The sequence below is a fragment of the Dendrobates tinctorius genome, unplaced genomic scaffold, assembly GCF_039654945.1.
Source record: "Dendrobates tinctorius isolate UK_male_01 unplaced genomic scaffold, ASM3965494v1 ptg000250l, whole genome shotgun sequence".
Taxonomy (NCBI): Eukaryota; Metazoa; Chordata; class Amphibia; order Anura; family Dendrobatidae; genus Dendrobates; species Dendrobates tinctorius.
In genome coordinates, this window is record NW_027361917.1 from 9,359,542 (window position 1) to 9,381,595 (window position 22,054).

The window sequence follows — 22,054 nt, forward strand, 5'->3', positions numbered from 1 at the left end:
CTGATGAATGCTCCCATCTAGAGATGAGCGACTTTGCCTACGGGAGGGTCGAGTCGGGTTTCGGACCACCCGACTTTACCAAAAGTCGAGTCGAACGAAATTGGCCGACTATCAGCAAAAGTCGGAGTTCCGACCGAAACCCGACCCCAATGCAAGTCAATGGGGAATAAAAGTCAGCACGGAGTGGAGGACAATAAACACACCTACAGTGCTCATTTCAATGGCAACGACATCAATTCTTATTACTTAAGCTTGTCAACCTTAATTTACATTATAATAATAGTAACGCATTGAAAACTGGGGGTTATTTGGCTAAAGTTGTGGGGGGGTACAGCCCAGTTAGGAAGGTGGAAAAGCTGGCATATGTTGAGGTGTAGGCTGGACGTTCAGCAGCTGCAAATGGTGGAATTGGAGAAGTCAGAGGGAGAGGAGGACAAAACGAGCCATTTTGCTGGCAACCTGTGTGTCATCAGGGGAAGGTGGTACAAAATCCTTTGAAACCCAGGCATGGGTCATTTTAATGAAGGTGAGATCACCTACATTTTGGGTCAACAGCCGGGTCCTTCTTTCTGTCAAGATTGATCCAGCAGCACTGAAGACTCTTTCTGATAGCACACTACCAGCAGGGCAAGCGAGCTCCTGTAAGGCATATTGTGCCAATTCAGGCCAGGTGTCCAGTTTACAGGCCCAGTAGTCAAAGGGGAATGACCTGTAAGGGAGAACATCGATAGGAGAGGAGAGGTAAATTGAACCATAGTTGACAACTGCTGTCTCCTGTCTGTTGCAATCGATTCAGTATTACCAGTCGTGTGAGCGGTACTCGAGAAATCAGTCCACAACATGGTCATGAAACCCCTGTCTCAAATGCCACTTCGGCTGTGTGCACCACGAACACCTCTTCCATGTTACCCAGTACGGCTCGTGGTAGAACCTGCACCGCTGCTGTGTGCTGGGAATGCCTCTAACAAACGGTTTACCAGAGTTGCTTGTTTGTTCGCCAATATGAGCTCTAGGTTCTCCTGTGGCATGATGTTCTGTAATTTGCCTTTATAGCGTGGATCGAGGATGCTGGCCAACCAGTAGTCATCATTCTTCATAATTTTGGCAATGTGGGGGTCCTTTTTTAGGATCCGCAAGAGATAATCACACATGTGGGCCAATGTTCCAGGTGTTAATGATGCACTGCCAGTGGTGGGTGGAGGAGCACTTTCTGCCAAATCCACATTCCTCCAGTCACGCACAAACCCGGTACCTGACCTTGGCAAGCCAACATTTTCTCTTGCCCCCTGAGAAGCATCCTCCTCCCCAAAATAATCATCCCCCTCATCCTCCTCCTCCTCCTCTTCCTCTTCTTCCTCTACCTCATCCAGGACAGTTCTGTGAGCAGACAATGCTTGACTGTCATCAAGGCTTCCCTCCTCCTCCGCTGCAGACGCCTGATCCTTCATGTCCGTCAAAGTTTGCATGAGCAGACGCATAAGTGGGATGCTCATGCTTATGATGGCGTCGTCTGTGCCTACCAGCCGTGTGTATTCCTCAAAACACTGAAGGACTTTACAGAGGTCTTTCAGCTTTTACCACTGCACACCCGACAACTTGATGTCTGCCCTCAAACTGCCTGCCCATGTATCCTCCCACAAATGCATTACAGCCTGCCTCTGTTCGCACAGCCTCTCAACCATGTGCATGGTGGAGTTCTACCTTGTTGCAACATCTATGATTAGGCAGTGCTTGGGGAGGTGGAGCAATCGCTGCAGCCTCTGCATACGACTGGAGTCTATGGGCGAGCGACGGATGTGCGAGCACAGTCTTCGCATATTATGGAGCAGGGCTGGTAACTTCGGATAATTATTTATGAAGCACTGCACCACCAGGTTCAAGGTGTGAGCCAGGCAAGGTATGTGTCTGAGTTTTGCCAGGGCTATGGCCTGCCACAAAATTATGTCCGTTATCACTGACTACCTTGCCTGGCTCAAGATATAGACTGCCCAGCCATGACTCGCTGCAAGTAGTCGGCCAGTACCTCTGCGGTGTGTCTGTTGTCGCCCAAAGACATCACCTTTAAAACAGCCTGCTGATGCTTACCACTAGCTGTTCGACAGTGGGACACCTCGTGTGCAACACTGGCAGCTGCGGATGGAGTGCTCGTGCGACTGCACTCTCTCGATGAGCTTTCGCTTCTGGAGGAGGAGGAGGTGGAGGGTCAAATGCCTACAGCCAACTGTTGCCTATACCATGGGCTAGGCAGCACTGTCCCACCGCCGTTGTCCCCTGTGGACCCTGCATCCACCACATTCACCCAGTGCACAGTGATGGACACTTAACGGCCCTGGCCATGCCCACTGGTCCATGCATTTGTTGTGAGGTGCATCTTTCAACTCACTGATTGTTTGAGTGCATGGACAATGCAGTCTTTCACATGCAGGTGGAGGGCAGGGATGGCATTTCCAAAAAATAGAAGTGCCGACTGGGTAGGTCATAGTGTGGGACAGCGTAGGCAATGAGCTCTCGGAATGCTGCGCTTTCAACCAAACGGAAGGGCTTTATCTCTAATGAGATCAGTTTGGCAATTATTATTATTATTATTTATTATTATAGCGCCATTTATTCCATGGCACTTTACATGTCAGGAGGGGTATACATAATACATACAAGTACAGTAATCTTAAACAATATAAGTCACGACTGATAAAGGATGAGAGAGGACACTGCCCGCGAGGGCTCACAATCTACAATGGTGACGGATGCATGATTCTGGTGACTGACTCATTTGAAACCCCCTCCCTCTGATAATATGCATGTGGATAGGGAATTAGTTTGGCAGTCAGCGCCAGTCAGTGGCAAGCCTTAAGCCACTGTGCTCACCGCACTGCTACGCTAGCGTCTGACATCGCGCTTGCTTTCTGCTTTGTCGTCGAGCGGCAGTGTCCTACGCCGCGCTGCAGTTGCAGCCCTCCTTGGCGTCCGCAGAAGCGACGCCGCACACACGGTAGGTCTAGAGGGACGCAGCTCCTCTGTCTGGGGTCCTGCTCCTGTGACCAGATACCGTGTGTGCATCTACCTGAAGCCTGTGTCACTAACAGGTTCAGCGTTTTGTATGTTTTTTGTTGCGGCACCTCTGTGTGTGAACAGAGGCCGCTCTACGCACTCCTGGTGAAGTTTAACCTGTGTGCATCATACCGCCATATTGCTTGTCTGCCACCACTTAGCAGCAGTTATACCACCTACTGCACGGTGGACCCCGAGCAGCGAACGCACTTTATTATTATTTTATTTAGTGCGTTCCGCCGTTCCTAACATTATACTAGCGTCAGGGTCTGGCTAGTGATGGCAGATCAGCAGCAACTCCTTCAGTGCATTCGCCAGCTAGAGGGCCGGTTGGCTACTCATGAGAGTGTCATCGCAGTGGCGAAGTCTTCAGAGGCTGCTGTACAGGCGATCACCGAGGCAGTTTCCCGTATGTCCACATCCTCCCACGCGCCGACAGTTACCCGCCTCCCGTTGCCCGATAAATTTTCTAGCGATGGCGCCTCCTGTAGGGGTTTCGTCAGCCAGTGCTCTATCTAGCTGGAGTTACTGGCTGCGCGATTCCCTACGTAACGGGCCAAGGTGGGGTTTATTGTTTCCCTTCTGTTGGGCAAGGCGTTGGAGTGGGCTACGCCACTATGGGAGCGTGGTGACCCAGAGGTTCGGACCGCTGCTCAGTTTTTAACAGCTATTAAGCAGGTCTTCCTGGGACCACGGGTCACGCACGACACCTCTCTACAGCCACTTGATTTGACTCAGGGAACTCGATTAGTCGATTAGTCAGTATGCCGTTCGTTTTCGGACACTGGCTTCTGAGCTGGAGTGGTCTGACAAGGCCCTCATCCCTGTGTTTTGGAGAGGTTTAGCTGAGCATGTTAAGGATGCTCTTTCTACCAGAGAGGTTCCTGCAAGTCTGGAGGAGCTGATTGCCATTGCCACCCGTATTGCTCTCCGTTTTTGGAGCGCGGGCTTGAGCATGCTAAATCCAGATGGAAGGTTACTCCGGCTCCCAACCTCTTTGAACCTCTGGAATCACTCGAGCCAGAGTGTTCACTCCCAGAGCCCATGGAGGTGTCTCGCGCCAATCTCGAGGCGCATCCGGCACTAAGCTCCACTTGCGGCTGCCACTGTCAGCACTCTGTTTACCAGGATAACAGGGCCCCGCAATGGCCAAACTCTGTGTCGCCGGGCAAGACCTTTGTCCCCCCTCGCCTTCGGCCGAAGGTTCTCGCATGGGTACATGCGTCCAGGGCAGGTGGTCACTGTGGCTACATGCAGACCACAAAACTCCTGGCAGGGCCATATTGGTAGCCGCACAGGGCTCGGGACATTAAAAAATATATTCTGGCATGCGTCTCGTGTGCTCGGGTAAGCTTCCTTAAACAGAGAGTGGAGGCGGACGCCGACACACCGCGGCGTCCCTCTTCAACTTATGCTCCGAGCAGTTTTTCTGCTCCCATGGTCTCCCACTTGTCCCTTCTTAAACCTGGCGATCTTGCCGCCTCTGATACCTTCCACGTGTCCCGGTTTTCCGTGTCACCTACCGGGACACGAGACTTGCCTTTGGACGAGTCTGAGGCCTATGCCTCTGATGGGCACAGGGTGGTGGATTGGAAGGCTCAGAGAGGAGGGGGCCTTAGGAGGGGGGTAATGTTAGGCATCAGGTTTCTGCGTCTGCTCTGCAGGAATCCAGAGCCTCACATTCTGTGGTCTCATGCTGTTTTTCTACTGCAGAGGAGATTACTTTGCAGCAGACCGCTCCAGAGACTAAGTCCCTCTGTGCTCCTATTGGGCATGCTCACGAGACGATCTCCCATTGGAGATCGGGAGTCATGTGTCCAGGTCCTGTTCCAGATCTCATTGGTCCATCTCGGAGATCTGGAAATTCCCGCACGGCTATAAAAAGTGCGCATGGCCGTTCCGCCATGCGCTAGTATAGACTATACTTGCTATGTGTGAATGGTGACGGATGCATGATTCTGGTGACTGACTTATTTGAAACCCCCTCCCTCTGATAATACGCATGTGGATAGGGAATTAGTTTGGCAGTCAGCGACAGTCAGTGGCAAGCCTTAAGCCACTGTGCTCACCGCACCGCTACGCTAGCGTCCGACATCGCGCTTGCTTTCTGCTTTGTCGTCGAGCGGCAGTGTCCTATGCCACACTGCAGTTGCAGCCCTCCTTGGCGTCTGCAGAAGCGACGCCGCACACACGGTAGGTCTAGAGGGACGCAGCTCCTCTGTCTGGGGTCCTGCTCCTGTGACGAGATACCGTGTGTGCATCTACCTGAAGCCTGTGTCACTAACAGGTTCAGCGTTTTGTATGTTTTTTGTTGCGGCACCTCTGTGTGTGAACAGAGGCCACTCTACGCACTCCAGGTGAAGTTTAACCCGTGTGCATCATACCGCCATATTGCTTGTCTGCCACCATTTAGCAGCAGTTATACCACCTACTGCACGGTGGACCCCGAGAGGCAAACGCACTTTATTATTATTTTATTTAGTGCGCTCCGCCATTCCTAACAATATTAAGTTTTAGAAATCTAGTGGAGAAGAAGGATGAAATAGCAGACAGACATTGAGGGATTCTGTTTAGTTGGAAGGTGATATCTGGTCCAGAGATGTAGATCTGTGTGTCATCAGCAAAGAGGTGATACTGAAAGCCATGAGATTCTATGAGCTGTCCGAGGCCAAAGGTGTAAATGAAGAAGAGCAGGGGCCCTAGAACTGAACCCTGTGGGACTCCAACGGATAGGGGGCGCGGTAAGGAGGTGGTGTGCGAGTGGGAGACACTGAATGTCTGGTCTGTTAGGTATGACGCAATCCAAGATAGGTCCAAGTCTGTGATACGAAGAGAGGAGCGGGTCTGTAGTAAAAGGGAATCCAAAAGAGTCCACTGTGTCAAAGGCAGAGGACAGGTCCAGGACGAGGAGGACAGAGTAGTGTCGCTTGGCGGCTAGTATGTCATTGGTGACCTTAGTTAGGGCAGTTTTAGTGGAGTGGTGTGGCCGGAAGCCTGATTGTAATCGGTCAAGGAGGGAGCAAGAAGAGAAGTGGGAGGACAGTTCAAGATGGACGTGTTGTTCCAGTAGTTTTGAGGCATAGGGGAGAAGTGATATAGGGCGATAGCTAGATACAGAGGATGGGTCAAGAGAGGGCTTTTTGAAGATAGGTGTGATTGAGGCATGTTTAAAGCTTGAGGGGAAAACACCAGTTGTTAGTGATAGGTTGAAGAGGTGGATTAGGGTTGGGATGAAGACTGTGGTGAGGTTTGGAATGAAGTGGGATGGGATCGGGTCAAGAGCACAGGTAGTGAGATGTGATCTTGAGAGTAGAGTAGAGAGTCGATCTTCTGTAATGGTGGAGAATTTGGTTTTGGAGGAGGAGGGCAGGGCAGTTAGGAGGAAGGGCACTGGGGGTTGTTGACCAAAACTGTCTCTGATGTTATCAATCTTCTCCTTGAAAAATGAGGCAAAGTCTTCAGCTGAGATGAGTGGGAAGGGAGGAGGTGCCGGGGGGGCGGAGGAGAGAATTGATGGTGTTGAATAACTGTTTATGGTTGTGAGACAGGGAGGATATGAGAGATGAGAAGTAGGTTTGTTTTGCTGCAGCGAGTGTGTCCTTGAAAGTAGTGAGGGACTGTTTGAAAGCGATGAAGTCCTCATTGGAGTGGGATCTTTTCCATCTCCGCTCATCAGCCCTGGAATCCCGCCACAGTTCTTTGGTCAGACTGTTGTGCCAGGGCTATCTGTTGATTTTGCAAGCTTTGGTATGTTTGAGAGGGGCAACTGATTCCAAAGCTACAGCTATTGTGGTGTTATGTAGAGCAGCAGCGGCATCCGCATTGTGTAGGGAGCTTATGTCTGTAAGAGGGAGGAGGGATTCAGACAATGAGTGTAGATCGAGGTGTTGAAGATTTCTGCGAGGGTGTGCAAGTTTTTGAGGTGGGGATTGTGGACCTGAGGAGGAGAGGAAAGAGAATGTAAGTAGGTTGTGGTCAGAGAGAGGAAAAGGTGAGTTAGAGAAGCTAGATAGGAAGCAGAGGCGGGTGAAGATGAGGTCTAGTGTGTGGCCATCTTTGTGAGTGGCTGCAGAAGACCATTGAGTGAGGCCGAAGGAGGAAGTGAGAGATAGAAGTTTAGTGGCAGCTGAGAGGGAAGTGTCAATGGGGATGTTGAAGTCACCCAAGATGAGAGTGGGGATAGCAGTGGAAAGGAAATTAAGTAGCCAGGTGGTGAAGTGGTCAAAGAAGGTGGTGGCTGGCCCTGGAGGGCGGTATATGACAGCTAGTTGGAGGGGGAGTAGATGCGCACAGAGTGCACCTCAAAGGAAGGGAGGGTAACAGAGGGTGGCAGTGGGATTGAGGTGAAGGAGCAGTTATCTGACAGGAGAAAACCAACTCCTCCACCATGCTTGCTGCTGGGGCGGGGTGTGTGGGAAAAGTGGAATCCACCATACGAGAGTGCAGCAGGAGAGGCTGTGTCAGAGGGGGTGAGTCAGGTTTCGATGATGGCGAGGAAGGAAAGTTTGTTAGTAATAAAAAGATCATGGATGCATTGTAGGCATTCAAAGTCAGTGTATGCAGGTGAGAGGATGAGTACTTTCTTGTCCTACTCAGAGTCTCTGCTAGGGTGAGCTGGACTTGAAAGCTGCACATGGTGGAACTAGCAGTGGACATGACTGACTGAGAGGGGGTTGGTGATGGTGATGGTGGTGGTGATGGCCTAGATGCAGTGTTTCGTTGGAAAAACATTGTGATTCGCTGACTGCTTTGGCCTTGTGACAACACCTCAACATTTCTTGCTGGTGGTGTGCTAACCGGTGGGCTTACAGTGGGGGAAGCGATGTAGCGTTGCTCCCTACCTTCAGTCGGAGCAGGTGCACTTGTTCTACCTGAGGTTTTGTAGTCCGTCCACGCTTACAAGTGCATGGTGTTTACATGTCTAAGCATGCAACTGGTATTCAAATTTTTTTGACCAAATTTTTTGGTCAAAAAAGTGCCACACTGCACTCTTCCCACTATGGGAAAAATTTTCAGGGCTTGCACGCTATGCTAATTTGACCATCTGGCCAAGCTGTCCTGCAACTCTTTTTGTTTATTTACCATGTTTTTGGACAGCTATGGGCCTGCCAGATAACCGCAGCTGCGATGTCGATGCCTGCTGCAAATCCTCCTCCTCTTCTGAGCTATTGCCAGGGTCATCCATCACCTCCTCTTCAAAGTCATCTGCACCTTCCTCTTTACCTTCCTCTGTGTCACCGTGTAAGGTGGTATAGTATGCGGGAAGGGGCACCTGAGTTTCATCAGGGTCAGAATCTGGCTCGGTAGACTGCGAGGGCAATGCAGTGCTCTGGGTGAATGTACCAGCAGAATCATATAGCACTGGCTGTGCATCAGTGCACTCCATGTCATATTCATCTTGGACTGGGGAATTCAGGATTTCACTTGATAACTTAGGCATGGTATGTGAAAAGAGCTCCAGGGAGTAATCTGAAGTGTGGCCTGCTGCATCCTTCACTTTTGGTGGGGGTGAAGGACACAAGGAAAGGTGTTGTTCCTGACCAGGAGCCTGCACTGACGACTCAGTACTTGCAGTTTTTGAAACTTCAGAAGAGGAGGCGATAGAGCTGGAGGCTGTTTTGGCAATGTAAGTCAAAACCTGTTCCTGATGCTCCAGCTTTAAAAGTGGTTTACCTACTCCCAGAAAAGGGAGCCTTCCGGGCCTTCTGGAGCCAGATGATGACACAGGCTCAACACCTCCTGCCTTAGGTGATTGTGCTTTTGGCACTACCAGCAAATGCACCACCACCACCATCAGTACCAGCTGGCCCTCCCACCCACGTCCGTACCAAAAATACCAGCAGATATATGGGACTGTATGAGGAGCGTACAGCTGTATACAGTGTAGGGAAAAATTTAAATCTCTGTATATATTTCCAGAGTCACACACAGACGCTCACTCAGTATGGATTTGACCGTAATACAAACAGCAGATATACGGTACTGTATGAGGAGCATACAGCTGTATATGGTGTAGGGGAAAATTTACGTATATATTTTCGGAGTCACACACAGACGCTCACTCAGTATGTATTTGACCATAATCCAAGCAGCAGATAATACGGTACTGTATGAGGAGCGTACAGCTGTATACCATGTAGGGGAAAATTTAAATCTCCGCATCTATTTCCAGAGTCACCCACAGATAGTCAGCACGTATTTGTCCGTGATACCAGCCAATACACGGTAGTGTGTGAGGAGCGTACAGCTCTATACGGTGTGGGAAAAAATGAATGGTCGGTAACTGTGCAGAAAAAAAGAATAAAAGTATTAGTGCTGTGTAAAAAGCAGTCTGCACAGCAGCGTACACACAGCAATACAGCTATCAGGCAGCCTAATAACCAGCGCTGCTGCACACAAGAAAATACTCCCCTGTCACTGCACATTAACTTTACAGCACAATTGCAATCAGCACAAGCACATAAGAACTTCTTGTATCTTTACAGCCCTCACTCTTTCCCTACTGATAAACAGCAACCTCTCCCTACTGTTAAGATCGGCAGAAGTAAAATGGAGGTCAGCGGTCAGGGCTTTTATAGACACTATGACGCCCCCCAAAGGAAGCCAATCACTGCAATGTCCTTCTCTACGATGGTGGCGGACGCTGCACATGTCATCTCATTGCCCACAGTGTACGTCCTTGCTCATTGGCTGAAAAAAAGGCACCTGCAAGCATTCTGGGAAATCCGACATTGGTGCTCATTTTGCCAACCGCATGGCCGACTTCACGCTAAGTTCGGGTTTCGGTGGGCTAAACCCGACTTTGGCATAAGTCGGCGACTTAGGAATCTGGCCGACCTGTTTCGCTCAACTCTACTCCCATCAGTCGCCGTCTGCTCTCACTGTTATTATCGGCAGCAAGTGTAGGCTGAAGGGAGCAGTAGCCCCTCTGATCACAGCTGCGGTCTCATGCTGTCATTTGACTGCATGGGAACTGCGGCTGTTTGACCGACGGTAATAATTTATACTACCAATCAGAAGCAGTGTCTGCCATGCTGTCATGCACATAGGTCTTTTTCTGATCACATATTCCCTTTAACCCCTTCTGAACAAAGTAGTTTTCAATTTTTACACTTTTGGTTTTTTCCTTCACTGCTTCCAAGAGACATAACTTATATGTTTCTCTTTTGACATAGGGCTAGGTTTTTGAAGAACGAATTGTCATTTTGAATGACACCATCTATTTTATTTTGTGATGTACTGGAAAACAGAAAAAGAAATCCAATTGCAATAAAATTGCAAAAAATGTGCAATTCCACAATTAGTGTTCATTATACAGCATAAATGATTCTCCAGGTCAGTATGATCATGGTAATACCAAACATACACATTTTCTTTCTTTTTTCTTTTTTTTTTTTGAAATGTTGAAAAAAAAATCAGAAATTCGGAAAAGAAATTAGGCTTGTATCACCATTTTCCAAGATTCATAACTTTATCAATTTTCAGTCAAAGCAGCTGTGCATAATCTTGTTTTTTGCGTCGTTAGCTGAAGTTTTTATTGATACCATATTGGATAGATTTGATGTTTTGATAGATTCTTTTTGAATTTTGTCAGGTGTTGCGGCAGTTGAATAAATGCAGTTCTGGTGTTTTGATTTTGTTTCTCATTGCACCATTTACCGACTGGGTTGATTAATTTTATATTTTGTTAGATCAGACTTTTACTATCATGAAAGGCACAGGTGTCTTTAGTAAACTGTGAGCTGTCATGATAATCCATCAATGCACCGCAACCACGTCGTAGGAGTACCCCAGGACGCGTGTTGTAAATGCTATTATCACAGACAGACATTTAGCAAGCTAAAAGCTGCTGATGGAGCTCCACTCACAGCTGTCAGAGGAAGATGATGACTAAATAACAGAGCCATCATCTGCCCACATAAAATTCAGGGAGCCAACATATGATGTACCAGTAGGTTATATGTCAGTAAGGAATTAAAGTATAGCCATTGTTTTATTTTTATTTAATAAATCAATAAAGCACATGAGAATGAGCAACTTTATAGTACATGTTATCAGAGAAATCTGCTTCTTTGTCCTCCTGGATTGATCTTTCTCTGTCAAATCATGGGTAAAATCTGTATTCAGTGAAGAGAAATTTTCACATTACTGAGATAGGAGATGTAAGGGGTAACTTTCTCTATGTGGATAGTGACATGACTGGCATGTCAATGTAAGGAGACATATGACGTGCAATGCTTGTCTGAGATAGGAGATGAAAAATATATAAACAGCAATCTGCAGTGATATGCGTTGCCAGCAAAAAGTCATGGATGTCCAGATGAAGTAAGGTGCATCAAAACTTTTTTATTCAAGGTTAAGGCATTTCTAGAATGGTGTGCTCTATATATCAGGTCCAACCAATGAGATAGGAGATGACAGCTGCTGCTCATAAATTTCATTGGAGAAATGTAACTATCCTTTCAGGAGCACTTGCATCAGAATGTCTCTGTCTGCCTCCAGCTCCTCCTCTCGCCACAGAATTTTTGAAAACACCAACTGTCATCTCCTATCTCAGGAGAAGAGAGAAACAGATTTATCTCATAATCTCTATTTATAAAAGCGAATGTATGTATGTGAGTGTGTATCACCAACCAATCACAAAACATCTTTCATTTTACCAGAGCTGTTCAAAAGAAGCTAAATTGTGATTGGTTGCTATGAGCAACAGGTTTTCTTGCAATCAATCACTAAGCATCTCTCATTTCACCAGATCTGGTTAAAAGTAGCTGAGCTGTGATTGGTTGCTATTAGCAAGTTTTCCCACTTGACAACACCTCAGCAGACACTGACATGGTGGGAGAGATCTAGCATCCCTGGGAACATAAGCTCCCAGCCATTGTCTGCCCCCCTGAAAGGAGCAGAGAGCACATGACAGAAATGAATCCCCTCTCCCTGCCCATATCCCCATCACACACCCTCCATCTCGTAGGCACATCTTGCCTCTTAAAGGGATCATTGGTATGGAGGTCAGAGCAAATCCATCCAGGGCTTTGGTTTTGACCCCAGGCCTCTCTTAAAGGGATCCCTGGTATGGAAGTTAGGACTGTTCAACTCAGCTCTGTGGTTCTGACCCCAGGGTCTTCAAGGCTACTTTCACACATCAGTTTTTTGCCGTCAGGCAAGATCCGGCTATTTTTAGAAAAAATGGATCCGGCATAAATTTTGGAGAACTGTAGAAACGGATCCGTTTTTCTGCCGGATCCGTCTAGCAGGTTATATCTGTTTCCTGGGGGCTGGCCAATTGGATCTGAGCATGCGCAGACTTAAAAAAACCAATCCGGTGGCTGGATCCGTCTTTTTCTGGATCCGGCGCATTCCGGCGCCCATAGACTTTCATTGTGGCAAAAAGCTTTTTCGCCGGAGACAAAAAACGTTACAGTAGCCGTTTTTTCCAGACGCCGGAATGAGACAAGTAGCCGGATCTGGCAAAAAACGGATGAAACGCAATGCCATCCGGCGCGATCCGGTGCTAATGCAAGTCAATGGGGAAAAACTGGATCCGGCATTGCATTTCGCCGGATCCGGTTTTGCAAAAAAAAGCCGGATCGCGCCTGACAGCGAAAAACTGATGTGTGAAAGAGGCCTTAAAGGGATCATTGGTATGGAAGTTAGGGCAAATCCACTCTGCGTTTTTGGTACTGACCCCAGGCCTTTCTTAAAGGGCTCTCCGGTATGGAAGTCAGGGCAAATCCATCCAGCGCTTTGGTTCTGAGGCCAGGCTCTCTTAAAGGGATCTCCTGTATGGAAGTTAGGGCAAATCCCTCAACACTCTGATTCTGACCCCAGCGTTCTATTAAAGGGATCATTGGTATGCAAGTCACGGCAAATCCACTCATCGCTCTGGTTCTGATCCCAGTCTCTCTTAAAGGGATCCCCGATATGGAAGTGAGGGCAAAATTACTCTGCGCTTTGGTACTGACCCCAGGCTTCTCTTAAAGGGATCACCGGTATGGAAGTTAGGGTAAATCCCTCAGTGCTCTGATTCTCACCCCAGGCTTCTATTAAAGGGATCATTGGTATTGAAGTTTGGACCAATCCACTCAGTGCTCTGGTTCTGAACCCAGGCTGACGGGATGATGTGGGATACTAGGGGTAGTAGTCCAGTGGCTCTGGCTGATGGGATGATGTGGGATATTAGGGGTAGTAGTCCGGTAGCTCTGGCTGACGGGATGATGTGGGATATTAGGGGGAGTAGTCCAGTGGCTCGGGCTGACAGAATGATATGGGATATTAGTGGTAGTAGTCCGGTAGCTCTGGCTGATGGGATGATGTGAGATATTAGGGGGAGTAGTCCGGTGGCTTGGGCTGACGGGATGATGTGGGATATTAGAGGTGGTAGTCCGGTGGCTCTGGCTGATGGAATAATGTGGGATATTAGTAGTAGTTGTCTGGTGGCCCTGGCTGATGGGACGATGTGGGATATTAGTGGTAGTTGTCTGGTGGCCCTGGCTGATGGGACAATGTGGGATGTTAGGGGTAGTAGTCCGGTGGCTTTGACAGGATGATATGGGATCTTAGGGGTAGTAGTCCGGTGGCTCTGACTGATGGGACGATGTGGGATATTAGGGGTAGTAGTCCAGTAGCTCTGGCTGACGGAATGATGTGGGATATTAGGGGTAGTAGTCCGGTGGCTCTGGTTGACGGGACGATGTGGGATATTAGGGGTAGTAGTCCGTTGGCTCTGGCTGACGGGATGATGTGGGATATTAGGGGTAGTAGTCTGGTGGCTCTGGCTGACGGGATGATGTGGGATATTATAGTGAATGTGGCTATGCGGAGTGGGCAGGGCTATACACTCAGCTTTACATATATAGATATAATCATTATAATTTTGTTATAACTAACCGCAGTTAGTTACTATGCCCGGGCAGCGCCGGGCTCTTCAGCTAGTTTATTATAAAGTTGCTTTATTTTTATGTGCACTGTTGATTTACAAAATAAAAATGTAAAACAATGGTTAAGCATTAAGATTAAATTTTGCAGCACTCAACAATTTTGCCATCACAAAATGCTTGAATGAAAGTAAATCCATTCTGCTGTATGGTACCAATAAGCATTATTCATGGACCTACAGTGACTTGAAAAAGTATTCATACCCTATGAACTTTTGCACATTTTTTCATGTTACATCCAAAAACTTAAATGTTTTTTTAGTTTGGATTTTATGTGATATACCAACACAAAGTAGCAAGTATCTGCGAAGTGTAAAGAAAATGATACACTGTTTTCTAATTATTTTAAAAACATAAATGTGAAAATTGTTAGAGTACTGAAATCTCATGCACATGCGGCTTGTTTTTTCCTTGCAAATTTGAACAATTGAAGCATATTCTTTTGTTTAGTTTTTTGTTTTTCTCAAATTTACAGCATGTCAATTCTTTCAGGTTTTTTTGCTGAATTTTCACCCATGCAAATAAATAATATAAAATTCCACTAAAAATGCAGCAAAAACCTGTCAACATGGGTATCTTAGGCTTTGTTTACATGCAGTGGTTTTGCTACGTTTTTGTATGATAATCAAAATCTGCTTTTTTCGGTACCAACCACAGCAATGACATTTGAGATCTCTCATAAATACTTTTTGTTTTATTTTCTTATCTGAATTTGAGAACTGCAGCATTTTTTAATTCTCCAGCATGTCAGTTATAGTTTGAAAACGCTGCAAAAAATGAAGCCAACATGTTTTGTTGCATTTTTGCAGCATTTTTTGCTGTCTTTTGATGAATAAAACTATCTTTATTAAACATATACTGTAAACACAGCACACATGTTTTCCACACCAAAAAACTGCTAAAAATCCTGCAAATTTGCAGCGAAAAAACAGAATAACCTGTGTTTTGAATGAAGCACTTTACTACCAAGAGAGCAGGTATAGCTGAATAAAAAAAAATGCATCAACTGAACATAGCTTTGAGCAGCATTTTTCCTGGCAACCCTCTTGTTTTTGCATCTGAAAAAATCTGCTCCAAAATGTCATTTTTAATCAACCACAACCAGTTTACTTGAACATGGTTCATAAATGGTTCCATGGATTTTCATAAAAATCAAAACCACAGTCATCTACCAGACCCCCACCACTCCACTGTGCTGCTGCGAGTTTCCTTGATTCCTCTTTCAGCTGTTAGTGTCAGGTGACCACTGCATCCAATCAGTGGCTGGAGATCACAACAATTGGTTTGAGTGTATATGCCCACAATACGGAAATGTCAGTCCTTTGGACACAGCGTATGTTCACTGCATCCAAATCGCTGTGATCTATTGAACATAAATGAATCTGCATGTGTTCATTGAATCGTGCGGTTTCACAGCCTCCAATACATTCTATTGGTGTAATTTCTCTTGTGGAGACATTAGTCTTCGCAAGTGAAATTCACATGCTGTGGTCTGGAAAAACGCGCTGCATGTCTTGAAATCCCATCCACTATGCTGTAACATCTGGCAGCTGCAGGATGGACGCTGTACGAGTATGCAGCGTCCAACCCGCAATGCTTACTGATCGTGTGCACCTACCCTAAGAAGGCCTCTTTTAACCTCTTCACTTCCTGGGGATTTCAGGTTTTGCTCCCCTTCTTCCCAGAACCAAAAATTTTTTTCTTTTTCCATCAATATGGTCATGTGAGGGCTTGTTTTTTTGCAAGACTAGTTTTACATTTGAATGACACCATTGATTTTACCATATAGTGTTCTGGAAAATGGGAAAAAAATCCAAGTGCGCTGAGATTTAAAAAAAAAAAAAATAAAAGCAATTCCACATTTTTTTGCCATGTTCACCACATGCTAAAATTGACTTGCCATTATCTTTCTAATACAAGTTCACAGATACCAAACATGTATACTGTAGGTTCTTTTTTTATTTAAGTGGTAAAAAGAGATCCAAAGTTGGAAAAAAGTGGCGCCATTTTCCGAGATCTGAGGCGTCTCAATTTTTCTCATCTGGGGTTGGGTGAGGGCTTAATTTTTGCGCACCCAGCTGACATATTTATTGATACCATTTTGAGGATAGATACAATGTTTTCATCACCTGCTATTAGATTTTATTGCAATGTTGTAGAGAATAAAAAATGTAATTCTTGGTTATTATTTTTTTTTCTCGTTACGCCGGTTACCGATGCAGTGGTTCTTCTTATATTTTGATAGATCAGGCGTCTCTTGTAATTTGAGATGGGCTAACCACTGGATGTTTGGGCCCAGCGGGTTAAAAAAAAACAGTTAAAAAAGTTTGAGTTCAGGTATCAGAACTGTAGCCGGACCCCATTCACATGAATGGGGGGACCGAACAGCCAGTGTTTGCGCCGTAATCCCTGTCTAGGGATAAATAGTTTTCAACCAGGATGGTGACTCACTGAAGGGAATTCACCACAATTCCGCTCAGCTGGGAATGCAGATTCAGTGACCTGCGGTAATCCTGATGATGTAAACTTTATACCTCCAATCACAACTGCAGGATCACGCTGTCATTAGACAGCGTGGCAAGCGTGGCTGTCTGACCAGTGGTAATTATTTTTCCACCGATCAGAAGGATTGTTTGCCGCACTGTCATACACATTACAGCGTGACATACACCCGATGTTCTGAACCCAAACAGTAACATGGACTTCCTGGTGAAGTCCATGTTAAGTTTCCGTGGCCGAGTATTAGGTGTTCCGTACTGACGCCGAACTTTACTGTTCGGGTTTGCCCATCTCTACTTGTAATGCTTCATAGCTCCTGTGGTAGCGCTGCAGTAGAAAGGAACACTTTTTGCCACATTCGTCCAGGGATTACAGCTGGTTGCCGAAAGTCTCAGCTGCGGGACAACCTGTGATCAGCATGTTTTTCAGCGGACCTTTCATTGAAAACAAAGAGAAAACCGCACTGGGGTTACCATTCTTCAGGTTTGAAGGCCGTTCATCAGTGTCCTTCAAGAATTTGTTCAATGCTTATTGTGAAATAAGTGGAGTTTTTCCTAAAAGTAAACTATGATGTAACGCAAATGTAACAATGAAAATGATATTGTATTCAGTTAATCAGTGGAATGTCATGTGAATGTAACAATTGCTAAGTAATTGTTCTATTATTAATATGTAACTCCCACATGCATTTTCTTTTTCTTTTCTGTCTTCCAGAAAGAAGATGGGTCGGCAGAAAAAATGCTTTTACTGAAGCAAGAAAAAGAAAATAACTTATTGATTGTGTAGAGCTTGCTCTGTTCATGATCAATGGGACTGCATGGTGGGATTTTGTTAATTATCCTAATGTGCGCATGACTTTTTTTTTATTAGCTTTGAATTGGGCCGTGATATAAAAAGTAGTGAGTTGCGATTGTAAATTAAATCGCAGTCTCAGAATAGTGTTCTTTCAGTGACGTGTGCATCAACATTGACAAAAGACAATGTCAAAATCCACACATGTAAACCATATGCTGTGTTCTAATGTGGATTGTACGAGTGTAGATGCTAGTATGGTGTTTCCCTGTAGATAATTCAATATTTGGGGTAAAGTAACATGGCACTACCTTTAATGAGTCATGTGAATGTTAAACTATTTTTCAAAAGATACACCATTATCGATGATGTGTAATATGTAGAAAACCACTAGACAAGCGCACATCGTAAGTGTTGGCCATTTTATTAGCTTATTCAATATTCCAGTACCGTAGGCACGTCAAGTCTAATGTATGTCTAGAATCACCAATGCAGTATGAATTGTGTTACTTTGAAGGGTTTTTTTTAACATACTCTTTGGGATCCAACAAAATGACTATCACTGCTATATGATTGAGGTTTGGTATTTTTTTAACCAAGGAATAATGCTGTAAATAGGACTCTTCCATTTTTTACATGATGTAAAGTTTCATATTCGTTTTATGTACAGTTGAACCTAAACTCAGAAAAACTGACTATAGATCTGGAAAAATAAACTTACTTTAAGGATTAGGACATTTTACAAATAAGACCAAACCTGAACGTCCAATAGTACTTCCACTTTTAATTTAAAATGTATATTGCCATGTATATGGAAATAAGCTAACATTGATGGTTAGAGACCATCATAATGCCAACTGAAGTGGATCCAGGTCAATATTAGAGCTCGTGCAGACAACCATATTTTCGGTCCGAGTGCGATCCGACAAGATATCAGATTGGATCAACACCAATGTTATTCTATGGGACCATGCACATGTCTGATTTTTGAAACATGCAGAAGTTGCAGCATGCATGATTTGCATGTAATATTTGGATCACACTTGGCCATGCAAACATTGGACTGCACTTGGATGAGTGTGATGCGATTTTTACAGACTGACAGAATGGAGAAAATGGAGAAAAGGTTTCTATCTCCTCCACATCTGAGAAAATCCGATCACACTCTGATCAAACTCTGATCAGAGTGTGGTTAATATAATTTTAGTTTGATTGTAATTTTATGATCTGAAGATGCCAAAACAGTTGTGCTACTTTCTAGAGATCTAGATACCATTTAATTTAGGGTACTATGTTTTTAGTCAGCTGTAGAGTGCCTTTTGCTATGGAGGACTCAGCACACCAATGCTTTACATGGACAACCCATTAAGAAGTTATCTCTACTTACTAACTTTTGGCAGTCCAATAAAACATATAAGGGGTGGCAGTGCACATGGACAACCCTTTTATTTTTCATGTACCGATCAATATACATTTCTTGAGAAAGGACTTTAAAAATTGATTCAAGTGATATTTAGGATTTATGATTTTATTTCTAGAAAGACACATTCTGTCTCTTTCCTACTGGGATTTGGTGCACATTTGTCCATTCGGTAGAATCTATTTACATAAGACGGAAATAACTCAATCAAAAACTGTAATACATTGCTGTAATAAATGTCAACATAATGTTGACATGAAATTGAATGCAATTTTACTAAATTGGCTTAAGGCTTGTGTGAGGGCAATCAGCATTATCCTTCTTACCAAAAAGCTGCAGGCTATAACTTCTCAAGGCTTCGCACTCTCAATGAACTGCAGGTCCATTCTATACAATTTGTAAACTCAAAAGACATGAATAACTATATGAAATGTGAATAAAATGATTTGTCATCTACCTCATTGTACTGCTTCATTATTTTGTTGAATGTGTGGTTCTTTGCCTGACATATGACATATATGACCTGAACTGAAATATAAGAATAGCAAAAGTGACAAAAATGGAAAAAAAGGCAAGCAAAATGTCGTATCTACACTCAAATCATGAAAAATGTAGGGTCAAAACTAAGTCTGCTACTTTACTAGTATTTTGTTACTTTACCTTAGCTGGATCAATATAGCAAGAATAAATTACACTGGAATTAGTTGACCTTGTTTTGTGTTTCTCCTGTATATCTGGCATAATTGCATTTTAGGTCATAAATATAAATAGGAGAATATATTCAAGTTGAATAGAATCCTATTAAAATTTGACAAAAATCTGCATTCTGAATAATATGATTTTTTTGTAATTCACTAAGCGCACACTCAGCATAATGGCAGCCAGCTTCCACCATCATCTTGCTAAACAGTAGATGGCTGTCAAAAGTCTAAAACGCAAAAGAAAACAGAGCTCATTGCTCACATGTCTGCCCCCCCCCTGTTTCTCTCTTCCTGCTGTCTGGTCCCCAGCTCCTCTGTCATGTTGTCTGGTGTTCACTCTAGGTTGGGGCTTCTGGTAGTGAGCTGGTCCCAGGGTTCACTATACATGCTCCAGTTCCTATTCCAGGCGGGAAGACAAGGCCTAGAGTGAACACCTGGTCAGAAATTCAATGGAATGGTGGCATGGAGGACCATACAATAGGCAGGGAGGAGAAGGGTTACCAGTAAATGTTAGCGATGGGTAATATATACATATTTTTTCACTTTTTACCTCTCCGGCTGCCTATACTTCATCATGCCCATTGTCCAGTCCTCCATGCCTCCATCACACCACATCTCTGACCTAAGGTTCACTCTAAGCTGAAGCCTCCTGCTCCAACCAGGTCGTAAAGTTCACTGCTCATGCTCCGCGGCCTGCTTACAGCTGGGAACCCTGGCCTAGAGTTAACACCGGGCTGGAAATGTGATGAAGTTATGGAGGACCATACAGTGGGCAGGGGGCAGTGGGATTGGCTGGAAAGTTAAGTAGTGAGGTGAGCATAATTATTTGTTATTATGCTCTGGGGTCTGAACCCTAGAACGCATACCTGGGGCCTCGCAGGCCCACCCTGTTAATTGTTTTCTATTTTCTGCAAGATTACTTTAGTTAGAATTTTGAAACTCTAGGTATTCCTCAGGTATATAGTTGTTTGTCATTTCCAGTTGTTCATTTATTTTTATGTTACAGGCATTTCGGTATAACAACTCTTTTTTGTGAATACCCCATATTCACATACCTGGGGCCTTTTAGGCCCGTACTAGGTTTACATGTGATCCTAAGTCTTTTTGTCTTCACTGTTGCTGGGGAAGACTTTGACTCAGTCTTTATGACTCTGCTGTTGCTATGAAGAGTGTGAATTCTGCCTGACTACATGGTCATGTGATCTTGGGAAGGAGGCTCCCTCACAACGTCATGCGTCTCTGACATCATCATAGGTCCTGAACACTGTTCATTGTGTGCTACTTGCTGAAGAGACTTTGGAGGAAGGAGTCAGCTTTCTTGTTTCTTGAAAAAGAAACTTTCTGAGTTCCAAAAATCCAAAAGCTTCTACTGCACCTAAAAGAAATTGGTGACCTGCTGAAGGTGAGAGGAGGGGTCTGCACTTTACCCTTAGCACACACACTAACAAAGAGTGTACAACCCTGATTGTAATCTTTTTTTTTTTTCATTTTAGTTTACTGACTTCTATGGTTACAATGGCACAGTCTACATCCAGGGGTTTGACTGACCAAGAAATCGAAGCAATCATTTTTGATAGTGATGAAGACAGTGAACGTTCTTTGTCTGATGAAGAGTACATGCCACCAGCTAATGTCTCTACTTCATCGTCCAGTGATTCTTCAGATGATGAAGAAGTAATGGATCCAGCTGAACGTACAAATAGAACATCCAAAACTAATATTTTTAGGAACAGTACTGCTGAGGTTCTTGGACGAACCCATCACATAATATTGTAAGAGTTGCTCAAGGAACTGTAGGAATTCCACAATTCTTGTCCAAAAGAGATATGTTCTGTTTTTTTTTTCAGATGATATTGTAGATGAGGTAGTTTTGTGTTCTAACTTAGAAGGAAAACGTGTCGCTTCAAGAAGAAAAAAACATGGAAAAATATAACAAAAGAGGAACTGTATGCTTATATTGGCCTTACTCTTCTGGCAGGGAGTACAAAATCATACGATGTTCCTATCAGAGAACTCTTTATGAACCCTTTTTCAGATCCACATTACAAAGCTACAATGTCAGTCAATAGATTTGAGGATATTCGGAGAAGCCTTCGTTTTGATGACAAGAGAACTCGTCCTGTCAGGTTGGAAACAGATAAATTAGCCCCCATTATCTACATCTGGAATCTTTTTATCAAGAAATGTACTAAGCATTACCATTCTAGTGACAATGTGACAGTGGATGAGCAACTTCTTGCATTTAGGGGACGTTGCAATTTCATTCAGTATATGCCCAGCAAACCTGCTAAATATGGTATTAAAATTTTCTGGATGTCTGATTCTACAAGCTATTATGGAATGAATGGTCTGATTTACTGTGGCAAAGATGTTGACGCTCCAGTCCAGAAAGACCTATGTTCTGACGTAGTAAAAACACTTGCGAAACCAATTTTCTATTCTGGAAAAAATATAACAATGGACAACTACTTCACCAATCTTGAACTGGGCAATTTTTTGCTTCAGAAACAACTTACACTTGTTGGTACAATGAAGCAAAACCGCAGAGAAATTCCTCCAATCATGAAGCACAATCAACATCGACAACTTTATGATAGTGTATTTGGTTTCTGCAATCAAGCGACAATGGTGTCTTATAAAGCTAAGAAAGAAAAATCTGT

General features: G+C 44.6%; 1 protein-coding gene across 3 annotated transcripts in view; it reads left to right on the forward strand.

Annotated features, from left to right (window-relative positions):
- Positions 1-22,054, forward strand: part of SYNDIG1 (synapse differentiation inducing 1) — a 350,727-nt gene that overhangs the window by 299,526 nt on the left and 29,147 nt on the right. Inside the window, exon 4 of one of the 3 annotated variants that reach the window (XM_073557466.1) lies at positions 17,196-17,301. The exons of 1 other annotated variant lie outside the window; for it this stretch is intronic. In XM_073557466.1, the coding sequence (XP_073413567.1) occupies positions 17,196-17,267 (72 nt within the window). In that variant the 3' untranslated portion in view covers positions 17,268-17,301. Of the gene's footprint in view, positions 1-17,195; positions 19,150-22,054 lie in introns of those variants that run through there. One more of the 3 variants, XM_073557465.1, reaches the window with a different exon arrangement.